Source organism: Delphinapterus leucas, chromosome 1 (assembly GCF_059928025.1).
Source record: "Delphinapterus leucas isolate spDelLeu-1000000601 "Yukka" chromosome 1, BTC_Dleu_Yukka2, whole genome shotgun sequence".
Classification (NCBI taxonomy): Eukaryota; Metazoa; Chordata; class Mammalia; order Artiodactyla; family Monodontidae; genus Delphinapterus; species Delphinapterus leucas.
Genome location: NC_143129.1, coordinates 158,495,150 through 158,507,944, shown reverse-complemented (window position 1 = coordinate 158,507,944; position 12,795 = coordinate 158,495,150). Strand labels below are relative to the sequence as shown.

At 52.9% G+C, this 12,795-nt stretch overlaps 1 protein-coding gene across 2 annotated transcripts; it reads right to left on the bottom strand.

The window, feature by feature from the left end:
- Positions 1 to 12,795, bottom strand: HPCAL4 (hippocalcin like 4). Of its 2 annotated transcripts, none has more exons than XM_022575352.3 (4): positions 12,666 to 12,795; positions 6,566 to 6,735; positions 6,245 to 6,460; positions 1 to 4,912 (listed from the first exon to the last, which is right to left on the bottom strand). In XM_022575352.3, the coding sequence occupies exons 2-4, from the start codon at positions 6,725 to 6,727 to the stop codon at positions 4,715 to 4,717; spliced, it is 576 nt and encodes a 191-aa protein (XP_022431060.1). In that variant the 5' UTR covers positions 6,728 to 6,735; positions 12,666 to 12,795; the 3' UTR covers positions 1 to 4,714. The 2 variants fall into 2 exon arrangements, with proteins under 2 accessions (XP_022431060.1, XP_022431059.1); XM_022575351.3 differs by lacking the exon at positions 12,666 to 12,795 and adding an exon at positions 7,292 to 11,063.

Below are 12,795 nucleotides of genomic sequence, written 5' to 3'. Positions count from 1 at the left end.
GTAGAGGCTGAGATCCAGGCTGGCTGCCACTTGCCAAGCTGTGCATCATGGCATGACAAGGCTGTATTTGTTCAGAAAAGGGGTATATTTTTCTCATTAGCCCAAAGGTGCCATCCATTGGCCGAGCTGAATGCTTATGGGACTGTTACACTCAAAGGGGCACCTTTTCCTAATTCGTGCAAAGAGCCCCAGATGGACTACTTGTAATCCTGGCTCTCAGCCTCTCACCCCGCTGCCCACTATCCACTCATTTGGGCTCTCACGATGCCTTCCACTGGACACAAGGAGAAACTGAGTCCAAGGTCTCCTGCCACTAGCTCCCTTATGGGGGAACTGCTCTGCCCACAGACCCCGCAAATCAGTTCTGGTCTGGCCATCGATGAACGGACCATGGGCTCCCACCAAAAGCTAACCAGATTCTTTCTCTTGAGAACTGGATTAAGAGACACAGAAGGGAATTGTCAGTCGCTGGTGAGTCTGGATACAGAGTTGGAGATGCAGCCACTTTGTGTTGGGAAACCATGGATGTCTGAAGAGAAATTAAGGAGAGAGCACAGATGTGAATGTTGCCAAAGGGATGAGAACCCGCAGGCCCAGAGGTGAGAGGACAGAGGCCCCAATGACAGTCCCAGTTCTCCTGAGGCGCAGACATTCTTGAATTTCCATCTCTAGGGTCCCTTGTAATCTGTTCACCCCTTTCTTTGAACTAGCTCGTGTGGGTCTCTGTTCCACGTAACCTAGAACAAGGACCTCAGCCCCAAGGAGGATGCTGAGGTTCCCCCACTGTGTGAGCTCCCTCAGGCCTCTTCTCCCCGTTTCCCCTCACCCCAGCCCTATCTCAGCTTAGGGAAGAGAAGGAGCCCTCGGTACGGTCACGCCTTTTATTCACTGTCAGTGAAAAAAAAAAAATACACCACACAGCACAGGGTCGAACACTGAGGACATTCACTGCAGGCACAGCCTGGAGCAGCACATCTGAAGGGGACAGGGGGCCACGTTGGAGAATGAGTTGGGAGGCCCCCCTTCTGCCACCCAGCCCCCCTTGCTTCTCCAGGCCTCCACCAAAGCAGGAAGGGCCATACACCCTGGAGGTCCAGTCCTGCCCCCAACACTCTGGCAAAGGTAAAAGAAAATGCTGAAAAGTTCAGGAAAAAAATTCCATATTTTTCTGAGACTTTTCAATTGCATATTTGAATTATTTTTTTTCACAAAACGGATGAATAAAATATGTAAGAAATGTATTCATGCCCCCACAGTGATCTCTAAAGTCAGCACAAAGCCTCACCCAGGGTGGATCTTCAGGAAATATTTGTTGCTTTAGTAAATTTTTGTGTAAAAATATTTAGTGTCAGCTTTCTACCCTGCCCAGCTTCTTCTCTTCTTCTCTCCCTTTCCCTCCTCTCCGCTCTCCTCCTTCTCTCTCTTTGCAGCAGGATGAATTTCTACCTCTAGGGACTCTGCCATTATCAGGAAAAGATTCAGTGCCTTTGCTTATGGGCTTCCTGTTTCTTAACTTTTGATTTAAACGTAAGTCATATAATCTTGAGTACAGCTCAGAAGACTAGAGTGGCCATCTGAAGTTGCCCTTGGTGGTGACTTTTAGAGATAAGAAATAAGGGCCCCCTTTCAATTAGCCCAAAAGGATGAATAAAGACAAAATACAGTTAGAAGGCAGATTTGGGGACCTTGTAATTCACAGAGTTGCTGCAAGAAGATACAGAACTTCAAAAGAGAGTTTAAATATTTCGGCATTTTAACTGTCTGTATATTTTTGTGTCTAGGCGAGTCATACTTCAGTCTCTGCTAACCCTGTGCTCTGTGGCAAGTCCCTCTTAGCTGCAGCAGGGATGGGAGGCCTGCCTCTCTTCTCAAGGCAGGGCCGGTGCTCTACCACAGGAATTCCCAAGCACACAGTCCCTGGGGACATCCAGGAATAAGTGGGAGCAAGGTCTGGCCTGCCTCTGGCCCTTCCCATCAGCAAGATGGTGGTCCCAGCTCCCAGCCTGGCATTACGTGTTCACACTGCTGAGATGTCTGAGAATCTTTGGCCTGACCGTCAAAGATCACCCATGGGTATATGTCCAGAAGCTTGGAGTGATCAAACATGCCTTCATGGGTAGGACTTGCCCACCATCTAGGAAAAATCAAAACAGTTCTCTCAGGGAGGAAGATAATAAAGACAGTGAAAGATGCTTCCCGGGTTGAGTCAGAGGTCTCCTAGGACAGCACTGACCTGTTAGCAGAGCTGCCCAGAAATAGAAAATAAGACGCTTGAAAATGTGGGGACTTCAGTCAAGCTCCTATTTCTTTATGGAAGACCACAGCCTCAGAAACTTCTTAGCAGGAAGCTTGTAAAAGACCAAAACCAACTTAGCTTGTCCTACAGTCAATCTCTGTACAACTCAGAGTCAGAGGAATGAGCAGGGAAGATGCTCTGAAGGGAAGAAACCCTTGTAGAGCCCTGGGTTCAAGTCTTGGCACTGTGCCACCTCCTGGCTGTGATCTTGCACAGGGAACTCTACTCTGTGCCTCAGGTTCCACATCTGGAGAAATGGAATGAAAATTCCTATTTCCCTAGGCTGTGAGGATAGAATGAGAGGGGTCAATGCAAGCCTTCGAAAGCCATGAAGTTCTGTGTGATTGTGAGTTAGGTTAGAGTCAACGCTGGGGGGACAGGAACCCCACTTTGTAAAAGCCTTCCACTGGAAGTCTCATCTGAGCTGGGCTGTTGAGTCCCTATGTGCCTCTGGCGTTGACTGACAGCCCAAGACACACTTAATGGCCAGCTCCTGAGAGCAATGAAACATCCCTTGAGACATTACTGGATAAAAACTTGCTGCTTACTGCCCAAGGATGTGAATTCCCCAGTCTTACCATGTGGCTGGTCGTTGGCAGGATAAAAAGAGGGTGGCAACCCAGCGGACTTGCCACCCCTAAGGGCAGCAAGAAGGAAAGTCTAATAGAATTTGAGACCACAGGTCAGCATCCCCAAGAGTTTCCGCCTGCAGAGAGGGAGGACAGGTGAGCACTCCAAAGTAAGAGATATGCTGCATCTCTTTCTTGAAGATACAACCCCACGCCCCCCAACCCAGCAATCATTCCCAGCTCCCACCCTGGGCTGACAGCACCTGTGTACTAGACTATTTTCACCAGCAGTTCAAGAGAAAATCCACTGTCACTGCACATTGAAGTTAATTTCTGATTACAAGCACAGGAGAAAGTAAAGTGAAAGACTTGATGAAGAAGCAAGATTAATTTTCTGGCATTCAAAGCATGCAGCTGTATAGCTCATGGATCCAAAATTGGAAAGCAGACATTGGAAAGCAAAGCCAGTGCACTTGGAAGATGATGAACTACCTGGTGGACTTAGGATTTGGGGTTAGAAAAAGCCTTTCAATGGAGCATGCCCAGCACATTTTTAGGCATTTGGTCCATACATGCAGCCTGGCAGCCAAAACAGCGGCTGGCTGGTCCTCTTCTTCTAGCTCCGCCTGCTTCTGTAGCAGTGAAAGAATAAGCCCATCCTTAAACTAGAGCAAATCCAGATGTGGAACTACACTTGTCTCACTCTTGGCAAACCTTGTGTTCTCGTTTGTGAAGTCAGCACCTAACCAGAATAAGCGCACAGCAGAGACGTGCTCGCTGAATTGAAAAAGATCATTAAAAAGGAAGCAGCAGGAAGTGCTAACTGTGACAGCTCAGGACTTAGCCTGATAAGAAAAAGTGTCATCTGGTAAGTTGGGTGATATTGTCTCTCTTTTTTCTCAGTTCTTTTTTCCCCCTGAAAATTAGCATCTTCTGTATCCATTTAATCATTTTACAAGAAACCAAGTAATATAAAGTATGTTTTAATATCCTCAACTAATAAAATGATTTTAGCTCTTTTAAAGGGTCCTAAAAATATAGGTATTACATAAATTTCAATTTTTCTTAAAATTCTCCCTGACATGGTTCCTAGACTTCCAAACACTTTTCATTTCATCCTTCTGCAGCTCTGTGTGGAGTTGAGCAGAAAGATTTAATAGTTCCTCTCAAACTAACCAGTCTCACCGCACCCTCTGCTCACCTGTGCTCAACATCCCTGCCTGAGGCCCTGACCACTAACCACCCTACGAGCTGCCGGAGGGTACAGAATGAGTCTTGTAAACTGCCATAGCCTTAGCACCTAGAGGCGCCTGGCACTGAACAGGTGCTCAATAACTGTTAGCTGAAGAAAGGACTGAATGAACACTCCAAAGGCTGGGGCCACAGGGGCCAGGTAGAGTCGTGGGGGCAGGACACAGACCACCTTTAAGGGATCTGGGTCCTCAGCAAAGGACAGACCCAATTTGGCCCTTTAACCGGGGTCTGTGGGACCACATCCTATAAAGCACAATCCCAGGAAGAACAGAATTTCAAAGCAGAACCCAGCCCCCCTCCTTCACCCTGCACCTTGATGCAAAAACCAACTCCCCTATGCCCAGTGGATGTTGATTCTGGGCCAAGACTGGGGCTGGGGCTAGACCACAGGATACCTGAGGATCTGTCTCTATTCCAGAGTTAGGTGGTCCCTCAAGGATCTTGACTGAGGGGAGCAAGGACTTGGGCAGAGGGGTGGGTGGGCCAGAGAGTGAGGCTGGAGTCCTCCTCCCCCTGGGGAAGGGCCAACCAGAGGTCACTGGGTTGGGAGGTGGCCACGCCCCTCCTGGCCAGGGGCCCTGCCCCTCACCAGCCTCTACTTCTGCATGTCACACTGCAGCAGCAGCACAATAGACGGGTCACTCTTGGCCGCCTCCTTGAACTCCTCCAGTGTAATCTGGTCGTCCTTATCCTGGTCCATCTTCTTGAAGATCTTGTCCACACGCTGCTGGGGCGTGAGCCCATCCTGGTTCATGCGCATCATGATCACAGTGCCCACCATCTTGTAGATAGCCTGGTGGGGCAAGAAGGCAGGTGTTAACACTCACAATGGGAAGGGAGGATTGGGGGTGAGCGAAAGGGCCTGGGGGTGGGCATGGAGAGCACTGGGAGATGTGAGCATACTGGAAGGTGACAAATGGTCATTAAGACTGGTGATTTAATGAGCATCTCACACCAAACATGTCTACTACCCAACTCTTCACCTCCAACCTGCTCGGGCCCCAGCATGCCCTGTCTCAGTGAACAGCAAATTCATTCTTCTAGATGTTCAGACCAAAAGCCTTGATGCCATTCTCGACTCTCCTTTTCTCACACCCATATCCAATCTTTCAGCAAATCTTGTCAGCCTTAATTTTGTAATAGGTCCAATAACCAGCCACTGCCTGCTACCTCCACTGCTCCATGGTTGTTGCCTCCATCCCCTCCTGACCGGACTGCTGTGGAAGTCTCCAAACTGGTCTCCCTACTTCTGCTGCCCTCCCACCCCCTATTCCACACAGAGAATGGAGAGAGCCCTTAAGGGCCTCCCATCTCACTCAGAAGAAAGTCAAGTCTCTACCCCAGACTATGATGCTAAGAGATGGACTCCTGGCTACCTATCTGACCCCCTTCCTACCACTCTCCCCTTGCTGACTTCTCTCCCACCACCCTGGCCTCCTGGCCACTCCTTGAACACTGAAAACACAGTCTAACCTCAGGGTCTTTGCATTTATTATTCCCCATGCACAGATCACTCTTCCCCCAGACACCTACGTGGTTAGCTCCCTCACCTTATCCAGGTCGCTGCTCACCTTTCACCTTACACAAAATTGCTTTTCCTCCATCGCTCTCTCCCCTCACTTTGCTTTACTTACCTTCTTCATAACACTTACTGCCTGACACAGCACAAGTTTTGTTGTTGTTAAATTTTCTCACTAGAAGGAATGTCCCATGAAACCAAGAACTTTGGACAGTGCCTGGCACGTGGCAGGCACTGAGTATACATTTGTTGAAATAATAATGAGTTAAGAACTTAGACTCTGGAGTCAGACTCCTTAGACTGGAATCATGAACCGCCATTTGATTCATCTCATCTGTAAAATGGGATTTCTAACAGTACCTACCCCCTGGAGTTGTTGGGTAAAGCACTATAGCACAAGACCTGTCCCACACTGAGCGCCCAACCAATGCTACCCACTGGTTCCTGGGAGGAGGGAGGAGGGGAGTGGTGGGGTGTCCCGAGGTGGCTCCCGAGGCCTGAGTGGAGGGTGGCTGGAGAGGGCGGTGCCAGAGAAGGGCCCCGCAGCAAAGACAGGTAGCGCGTCACCCCAGCGCACCCCAGTCTCTGGGATCCGCCCCAGCGCACCTCAATGATCTCCAGCATCTCGAGGCGTGTGATGCGCCCGTCGCCGTCCAGGTCGTACATCTCAAAGGCCCAGTTGAGTTTCTGCTCGAAGGTGCCGCGGGAGGTGACCGAAAGGGCGCAGATGAACTCCCGGAAGTCAATGGTGCCATCGCCGTTCTTGTCGAAGGTGCGGAAAGCGTGCTGCGCAAACTTGGAGGCGTCGCCGTAGGGGAAGAACTAAGGCGGGGACACTGGAGTTGCGGCACAGCAACAGCCTCGCAGAGTGCCTGGCCCCGCCCCCGCCCGTCCGGCCCGCCCCCCGGGGTGCCTGGCTCCGCCTACCTTGATGTAGAGCTGCTGGAACTCCTCCAGGTTGAGGATGCCGCTGGGGCAGTCCCTCAGGAAGCCCTTGTACCACTGCTTCAGCTCCTGCTCACTGAACTCGGTGTTTTGAACCAGGTCGTCCAGCACCTCTGGGGCCAGCTTGCTGTTGGTCTTCCCCATGGCAGGGCCTGAGGGGACAGGGAGCTCCCTCAGTTTGGCCCAGGGCAAGGCCCTCACCTCAGCAGCCTTCCCCCAGGTCTCTGTAGGACAAGGCTCCCTTTCTCCACCACAGCGCCCTCCCATAACAAACTCCACATCCCCACAGCCAGGACCCCTCCTTCCATAGCAGGGTGGGTCCCCCTCCTCTCACCACCACCCTGGACAACCCCCAACTCCTACAGCTGGGCTGTGTCCTTTCACCACACCTCTTCCCGTAGGAGCTCCTACCTCCCCCCCCACCCCTTCCCCTACACACAACTGGGCTGGGGGCTTCCCCTCATTACAGGGCCTCCTCTGTCTACAGCAGGCCCCGCCCCTCTCCTCACAGCAGGGTTCCTGCCCTGGAAACCAGGATCTCTAGCCTTCCAGGTCTCAGCACTCTTCCTTCTCACTGACCAGTCTGCATGCTACAATCTTCATCCTCTCCTCTCCTCTTTACACCTTCCATAGCTCCCTACACCCGTAGAAGAGAGTCTTAATCCTCCCCTTGCTATTCAGAGCTTTCCGCACTCAGCCCCTACCCACCTCTGCAGGCTCCTCTACTGCCAGGCAGGTTCCTCACATGCTCCCCCTGCATGTCTCCCAAGTTCTTCCTCAAGGCCTTCCAGGCCACTCCAGCAAGAAACTTCTCTCCCTCCTTCCTCTGTACAAATAGAAGTCCTAGCTGGTAGCACTGATGACGCTGATTGCATTCTCCTTTTCATTCGTTCATTCATTCCCTGAGCATTTTTTTTTTGCGGTACGCGGGCCTCTCACTGTTGTGGCCTCTCCCGTTGCGGAGCACAGGCTCCGGACGCGCAGGCTCAGCGGCCATGGCTCACGGGCCTAGCCGCTCGGCGGCACGTGGGATCTTCCCAGACCGGGGCAAGAACCCGTGTCCCCTGCATCGGCAGGCGGACTCTCAACCACTGCGCCACCAGGGAAGCCCAATTCCCTGAGCATTTATTGAGGTTGACTGTGTGCTAGGCCCTGTCCCAGTGATGGGGATAAAGTCGACATGAGCCAGCCTTCACTAACTCATAATTGGGTCAAAGAGGTAGACGGCTGACTGTAAAGGGCCTTCAATCCATGCCAAGGAGTTTGGCCTTTACCCGTGGGGGACAGAAGCTCCTGGGGTTTTAAAGCAAGTGTTAAGAGGACCACATTCGTTCCACAAACACTTATAGATTGCTTACGATATGGTGCTGGGGACCCAGAGAGAAGGAATGTGTTTTAGGATTTTTCCTTTGGCTACAGTGTGCAAGATGACCTGGGTGCGGGAAGGAGGGAGAGCAGAGAGGTCCTGCTGCAGAGTTCAGGTGAGAGACAATAACACTAGGGTAGGGGTGGTGGAGGGATGTGGATGGACTGAGAGATGTTAGGAGGGGCCTTAGCAGGACTTGGGGACTGAATGGATGCGGGGGTGAGAGGGACAGAGGAATTGCGGCCAATGCTCAGATTTGGGGCTGAATAGATAGAGGTGGTGTTGCTGAGAAACAGGTTTGGGAAGAATGAAGAGTCAGTCCCCAGTGGGAACATGAGCCCCTCAAGTAGCCTGTGCCCAAGGAATTTTTTGCAGAGGGAGGTACAGGCCCTCCCCATGAAGCCTGGCTAGAGTGAGGCCTCCACCAGACCCGGAAGGCTGAGTGGACATTCAGGAATGTCCCACTAGAGCCCCAGTTTCCCAGGACATGGCCTGGGAGGTGAATTTGACCTGCCTGGAGTCTCTTTGGAGGGGTGCCAGACTCTGACTGCAGGGTAGCTTGTCATGAAGACACTCTGGAAAAGGAAGCCCTCAGGCTGGCAGAAGGAATTCTACTTCCACAGCCCAGTGCCTGCCAGTGTGGCTTCTAATCCTTACTGCTGGGAGTGCCCCTAGGTAACTAGATCTGAGATGGGTCAGGTCCATGCCCCTTCCCTTGCTATGTGACCTCAGTGAGTTACAGGATAGCTCTGGGCCTCAGATTCCTCTACTGGGCCATGAGGCAGATCAAGGAGCAGTAGGGGTAGCAACATCCTCTCCCACTTACCAACCCCAGAGAATGAGGACTCCTATATGCTCCCAGAAGAAGGCAGGGAGGGGGGAGGTGTGCCATCTTCAGGAACCTAGAACTGTGGGGTCCAAAACGGCTGCCCTGGGGCCAGAGTCAAGGGTACATGTGGAACACGCATGGGCAGAAGGAGGCAGGCTCCATCTTCAGCTGCCCCCTCCTCCAGCCCAAAGCACACTGAGGGCTCAAGAACCCAGGGGTGGAAGTATCTGACGGGGAAGGCAGAGCCTCTCCCTCCGCTCCTGTGGGATGTGCCTGAGTGTCTGCGTAAAGGGCTGGGAGTGGGTGGGAGCACATCAGCGTATGAGACTGCAAATCTGCCAGAGTGCACACGTGTGTGTGTGTGTGTGTGTGTGTGTGTGAGATGGCATCTGTGTGACTCTCACTTCCTGCCCCTTTTCTCCTCCTTCCCTGCGCTGCCTTCCTACCATTTTCTGTCTCCTGGGGCCATACCTGTTCTCAGTGCCCATTTGATCCCAGGCCCACCAAGGACATGACTCCTCCTTCATCTCTCTTCATTCCTTCTAGTGCTCTTAGGTCAGCAGGCCAAAGCTGGTGATGCCCTTTAAGATCATCCCCTCATTTTAGTGAAAACTGGAACCCAGAGAGAGGAGAAAACTGGCTGAGTTACACCCAGGCTGAATCCATGCCACCTGCCTGGACCACCCTCTCCAAATCATGGCTACTCTTGTCTAGTACAGACTCCTACCTGCCTTCCAGGAAAACCATAGCTCTGATCTCCCCCTTGACCTCAGTGGGACCATCTTGGTGGCTCCAGGCCACAGTATCTGATACCCAAGAAATATCGACCCTTTGGGGTGGCGCACCAGCGCCTCTGACTCAGCACATCTACAACCAGACTCACCCTCAACCCTTGATGGTCCTTCTCTCTCCATTGCCCTTCCTTCCTTCCCTCCCTCATCCCAGTTGGGAAATGTGATCATAGTTACCCTTAGTTTCCCCTCTCCCTTTTCCCTAGGTTCAACTTGCTACCAAGTCCTATTGTTCCTTCTTTAGAAGTGTTCCTGGAACCTACACCATGTCCCCTCTCCCCACATAGTCAGGGCCAGGGGCACAGCCAAGGGGGCTGAAACCCAGCTGGGGCACTGCTTGCCAAGCCATCCTGTGGGCTCAACTGCCTCGGAGGGGGTGCGTTTCCTTCTAATTCCTCTGTTCCACGAGAATGTCTTTTCTAGTTTTGCCCAGAAGTACAATATAGGCTAGGGGTGGCCATGCCCATGGGCTCCTGAAACTCCAGAATCCGCTAGAATCTGGTGTCAAGGTGTCCACCTGTCTTGCCTAACCTCCCACTGCTCCCCTCACAATTGCATACTTTCAAGTTAGTCTTCTCACAGCCAGAACCTACTTCAACTATTGCTTAGCTGTTTCCATCTTCCTTAATATCCTCTCTTCTCTTCGGGGCGGATGCAGCTATAATCACCCTTCAGGCCTGACTGAAGCCCACTTCCTTATGATCAGCCTCTCCCAGCCTGGAGAGTTGACAGTCAGCAGCATGGACTTGGCATTCTGGGCATGAGGAGAACCTGTGAGCCCATGGAGTTGAGCCCCACAGGTGCGTAGACTTCAGAGCTCTCTGACCCTCACGTGCTGCTCTAGAATTCCACAATGGAGCCTGACTTGGGAGAGACTTTTGCGTTACACTCTTGTCTGAGCCAGAAAATGTTCTCCAGGACTTTTGCTCCATGGCAAAGAGCTTATTCCCTCCCGATATAACCCAGTCTGTTTGGGAGCAGCTTGGACAGTGAGGAAAGTACTTCTCCCCTTGTTCCTACTTGCCCTCTTGTAGCTGCCCCACACAGGTTGCCACTCTGCCCTCTGTGGCAACACAGAGCTGCTCTGCAGAGACCTAAAGGCCACATCTGGAACACAGAGATGTTCAGTGAATGTCCCTTTGTGGATTATATGCAAGGGGCAGAACCCCCTTCTTTCTCCTTGGAATGGCGTCAGGCTGTTTTGTTTATCTGTGTTCTCCTGCCATCGCTCCCACTTAGAGACAATGGAACCCAGACCCTAGGAAAGGAAGAGTTCACCCAAAGTCAAGTAGAGCCTATCAGCAGAAAGGCGAAGGCCAGAACCCACTGGGGGCATGTTCTGTTGGAGCTGTGGCCTGGCTGCATGTGGGCAGGCTCCTCTTGAGAGCTGCCCTCCAGCTGTGAAGGAGCTAGCACTGCCCCATACACAAAGCCACTGCCCTTCTGGGCTCAGAGGCTTCTTTCAGAGGGCAGGACTCAGGGTTGTGGGCTCCAAATGCGGAGATGGCAGGGAGGGTGGGAGGGGCTGAGGGAGGCAATAATCCCACACCCTCACCCAGCTTCAGAGGAGCTGGTGCTGAGACTGTTGCCATGGTGACAACAGCTCCCTGGTCAGGAGATTTTTCTCTTTCCTCTCCTCCCTTCTCCCTTTGCTCTTCTCCAAGCAGTGGCCATGGCAGCAAAAGCCAGGTCTTCTCCCTCTCCTTATTAGTGAGACACAGGGAATGATAAACAAAAGGTGGGCCCTGTTGAGCACCTCCACCTTGGAGCTGCCCATGCCATGCGGGCTGATGGTCTAGGAGGGACTCCGAACTGCTGAGGGGGAGCCTGGGCCTGGAGAGTATGTGGGAAGGGGTTGGCCCATACCCAGGCCTGGGTAAGAAGCAATGTCCTTTTGGTGAAGACTAAAGCCTCCTCTCTGAAATGTCCTAATGGTTCAGGGTAAGAGAGAAAGGGTCCTGTTCTCTCATAATCAACCACAGAACCAGAGTGCGTCAGTGTTGGAAGGCTGTCCAATATCATCTCATCAAGTCCACTCTCTGTCCTGCCCACCCTGCCCCTGTTCCCCATCTCACGAAGGATCAGAGAGGGAAGTGACTTGGCCAAAGTCAAACAGAAACGAGGCAAAGGCAAGATTTGAACCCAGCTCTTCTGCCCTCCAGGTTCAGGCTGCCTTAGGGAAGGAGCAATACAGTCCACATGGAGCTTTGGCACGATCCCTACTGAGACACAGGAAGATAGGAGAGAGGGAGTGGCTGGGAGCAAGAAGGCCAGAGAGGGTACGAATTAGAAAGATATTTGAGAGGTGGAATGAGAAAACTTGGTGCTTGGCCGTGAGAAGTCAGGGGAACGGAGGAGGCTGGGACCTTGGCAGTGGTGACTGACAGGTATGGATGGTCTGCTGGGGAATGGTGTCCCTGATTTATCTTGAAGCCAGGTGAAAGAGGCCAAACATGGGGCCTCTCCCTTGCACTGAGACCATGGGCAGGGGGGCCTGTTGAGAGAGGGTCACAAGGAGGAGAACTGGGTGGTGAGCCTCTTCCCACCCCCAGGTATGCTGTGAGCTCTGTCACCTTGAGGGGTGGAGGTGGGGACAGTCTGAGGGGACAGTGTGAAGTGGGAGTGGGCTCTCTTTGGAGGTGGAGGCTGTCTTTTGGGGCAGGGACATTGCGATGTGAACTGCAGTGAGCTGCCGGTGGGGCCGGGTAGGGTGTGGGTAGGGGCTATCTGTGGAGGTGGGAGGTTGCCATGGGGCTGAGCGGACTACCCACCTGCAAAGGAGGGAGGGTGATGGGTTCCTCTCTAGCACCGGCAACACCACACCCACGTGTGTGTGTGCGTGTGACTGTGTATTGGGGGCCAGAGCAGTGGTTGCTCGGGGGGTAAGGAGGCAGCTCTGCCTCCTTCCCTGGGACCTGTGGGGCGTGGACTGGAGTGGGGGGGTCCCCTGGCCAGGGGCGAGCCCTCCACATGCTGCCGCCTATGCTGGAACCAGGGGTCAGGGAGATGAATCACAGGGGGCAGGAGACGAGGGAATGGGAATGAAGAGTGGAGGGGGAAGGGACAAGGGCCTCCACCCGGCCCTGCCCACGTTACCTGAGGCCGTTCGCCGGGTCGCTGGATGACTCTGAGCCTCGGCGGGCCGCGGAGACTGAGACTGGCTCGCGGGCCGACGGCCAGGTTCCCCAAGGTCCGCGCCCGAGTCGCCTCCCAGCTCTTGTATCAC

Coding starts and splice junctions, on each gene's coding strand:
- HPCAL4 (XM_022575351.3), bottom strand. CDS start 7,343: ATGCAGGGGGAGCATGTGAGGAACCTGCCTGGCAGTAGAGGAGCCTGC. Junction 6,461..6,565: donor TCCAGCAGCTCTACATCAAG/GTAGGCGGAGCC, acceptor TCCCCGCCTTAG/TTCTTCCCCTACGGCGACGC. Junction 4,913..6,244: donor AGATGCTGGAGATCATTGAG/GTGCGCTGGGGC, acceptor TTGCCCCACCAG/GCTATCTACAAGATGGTGGG.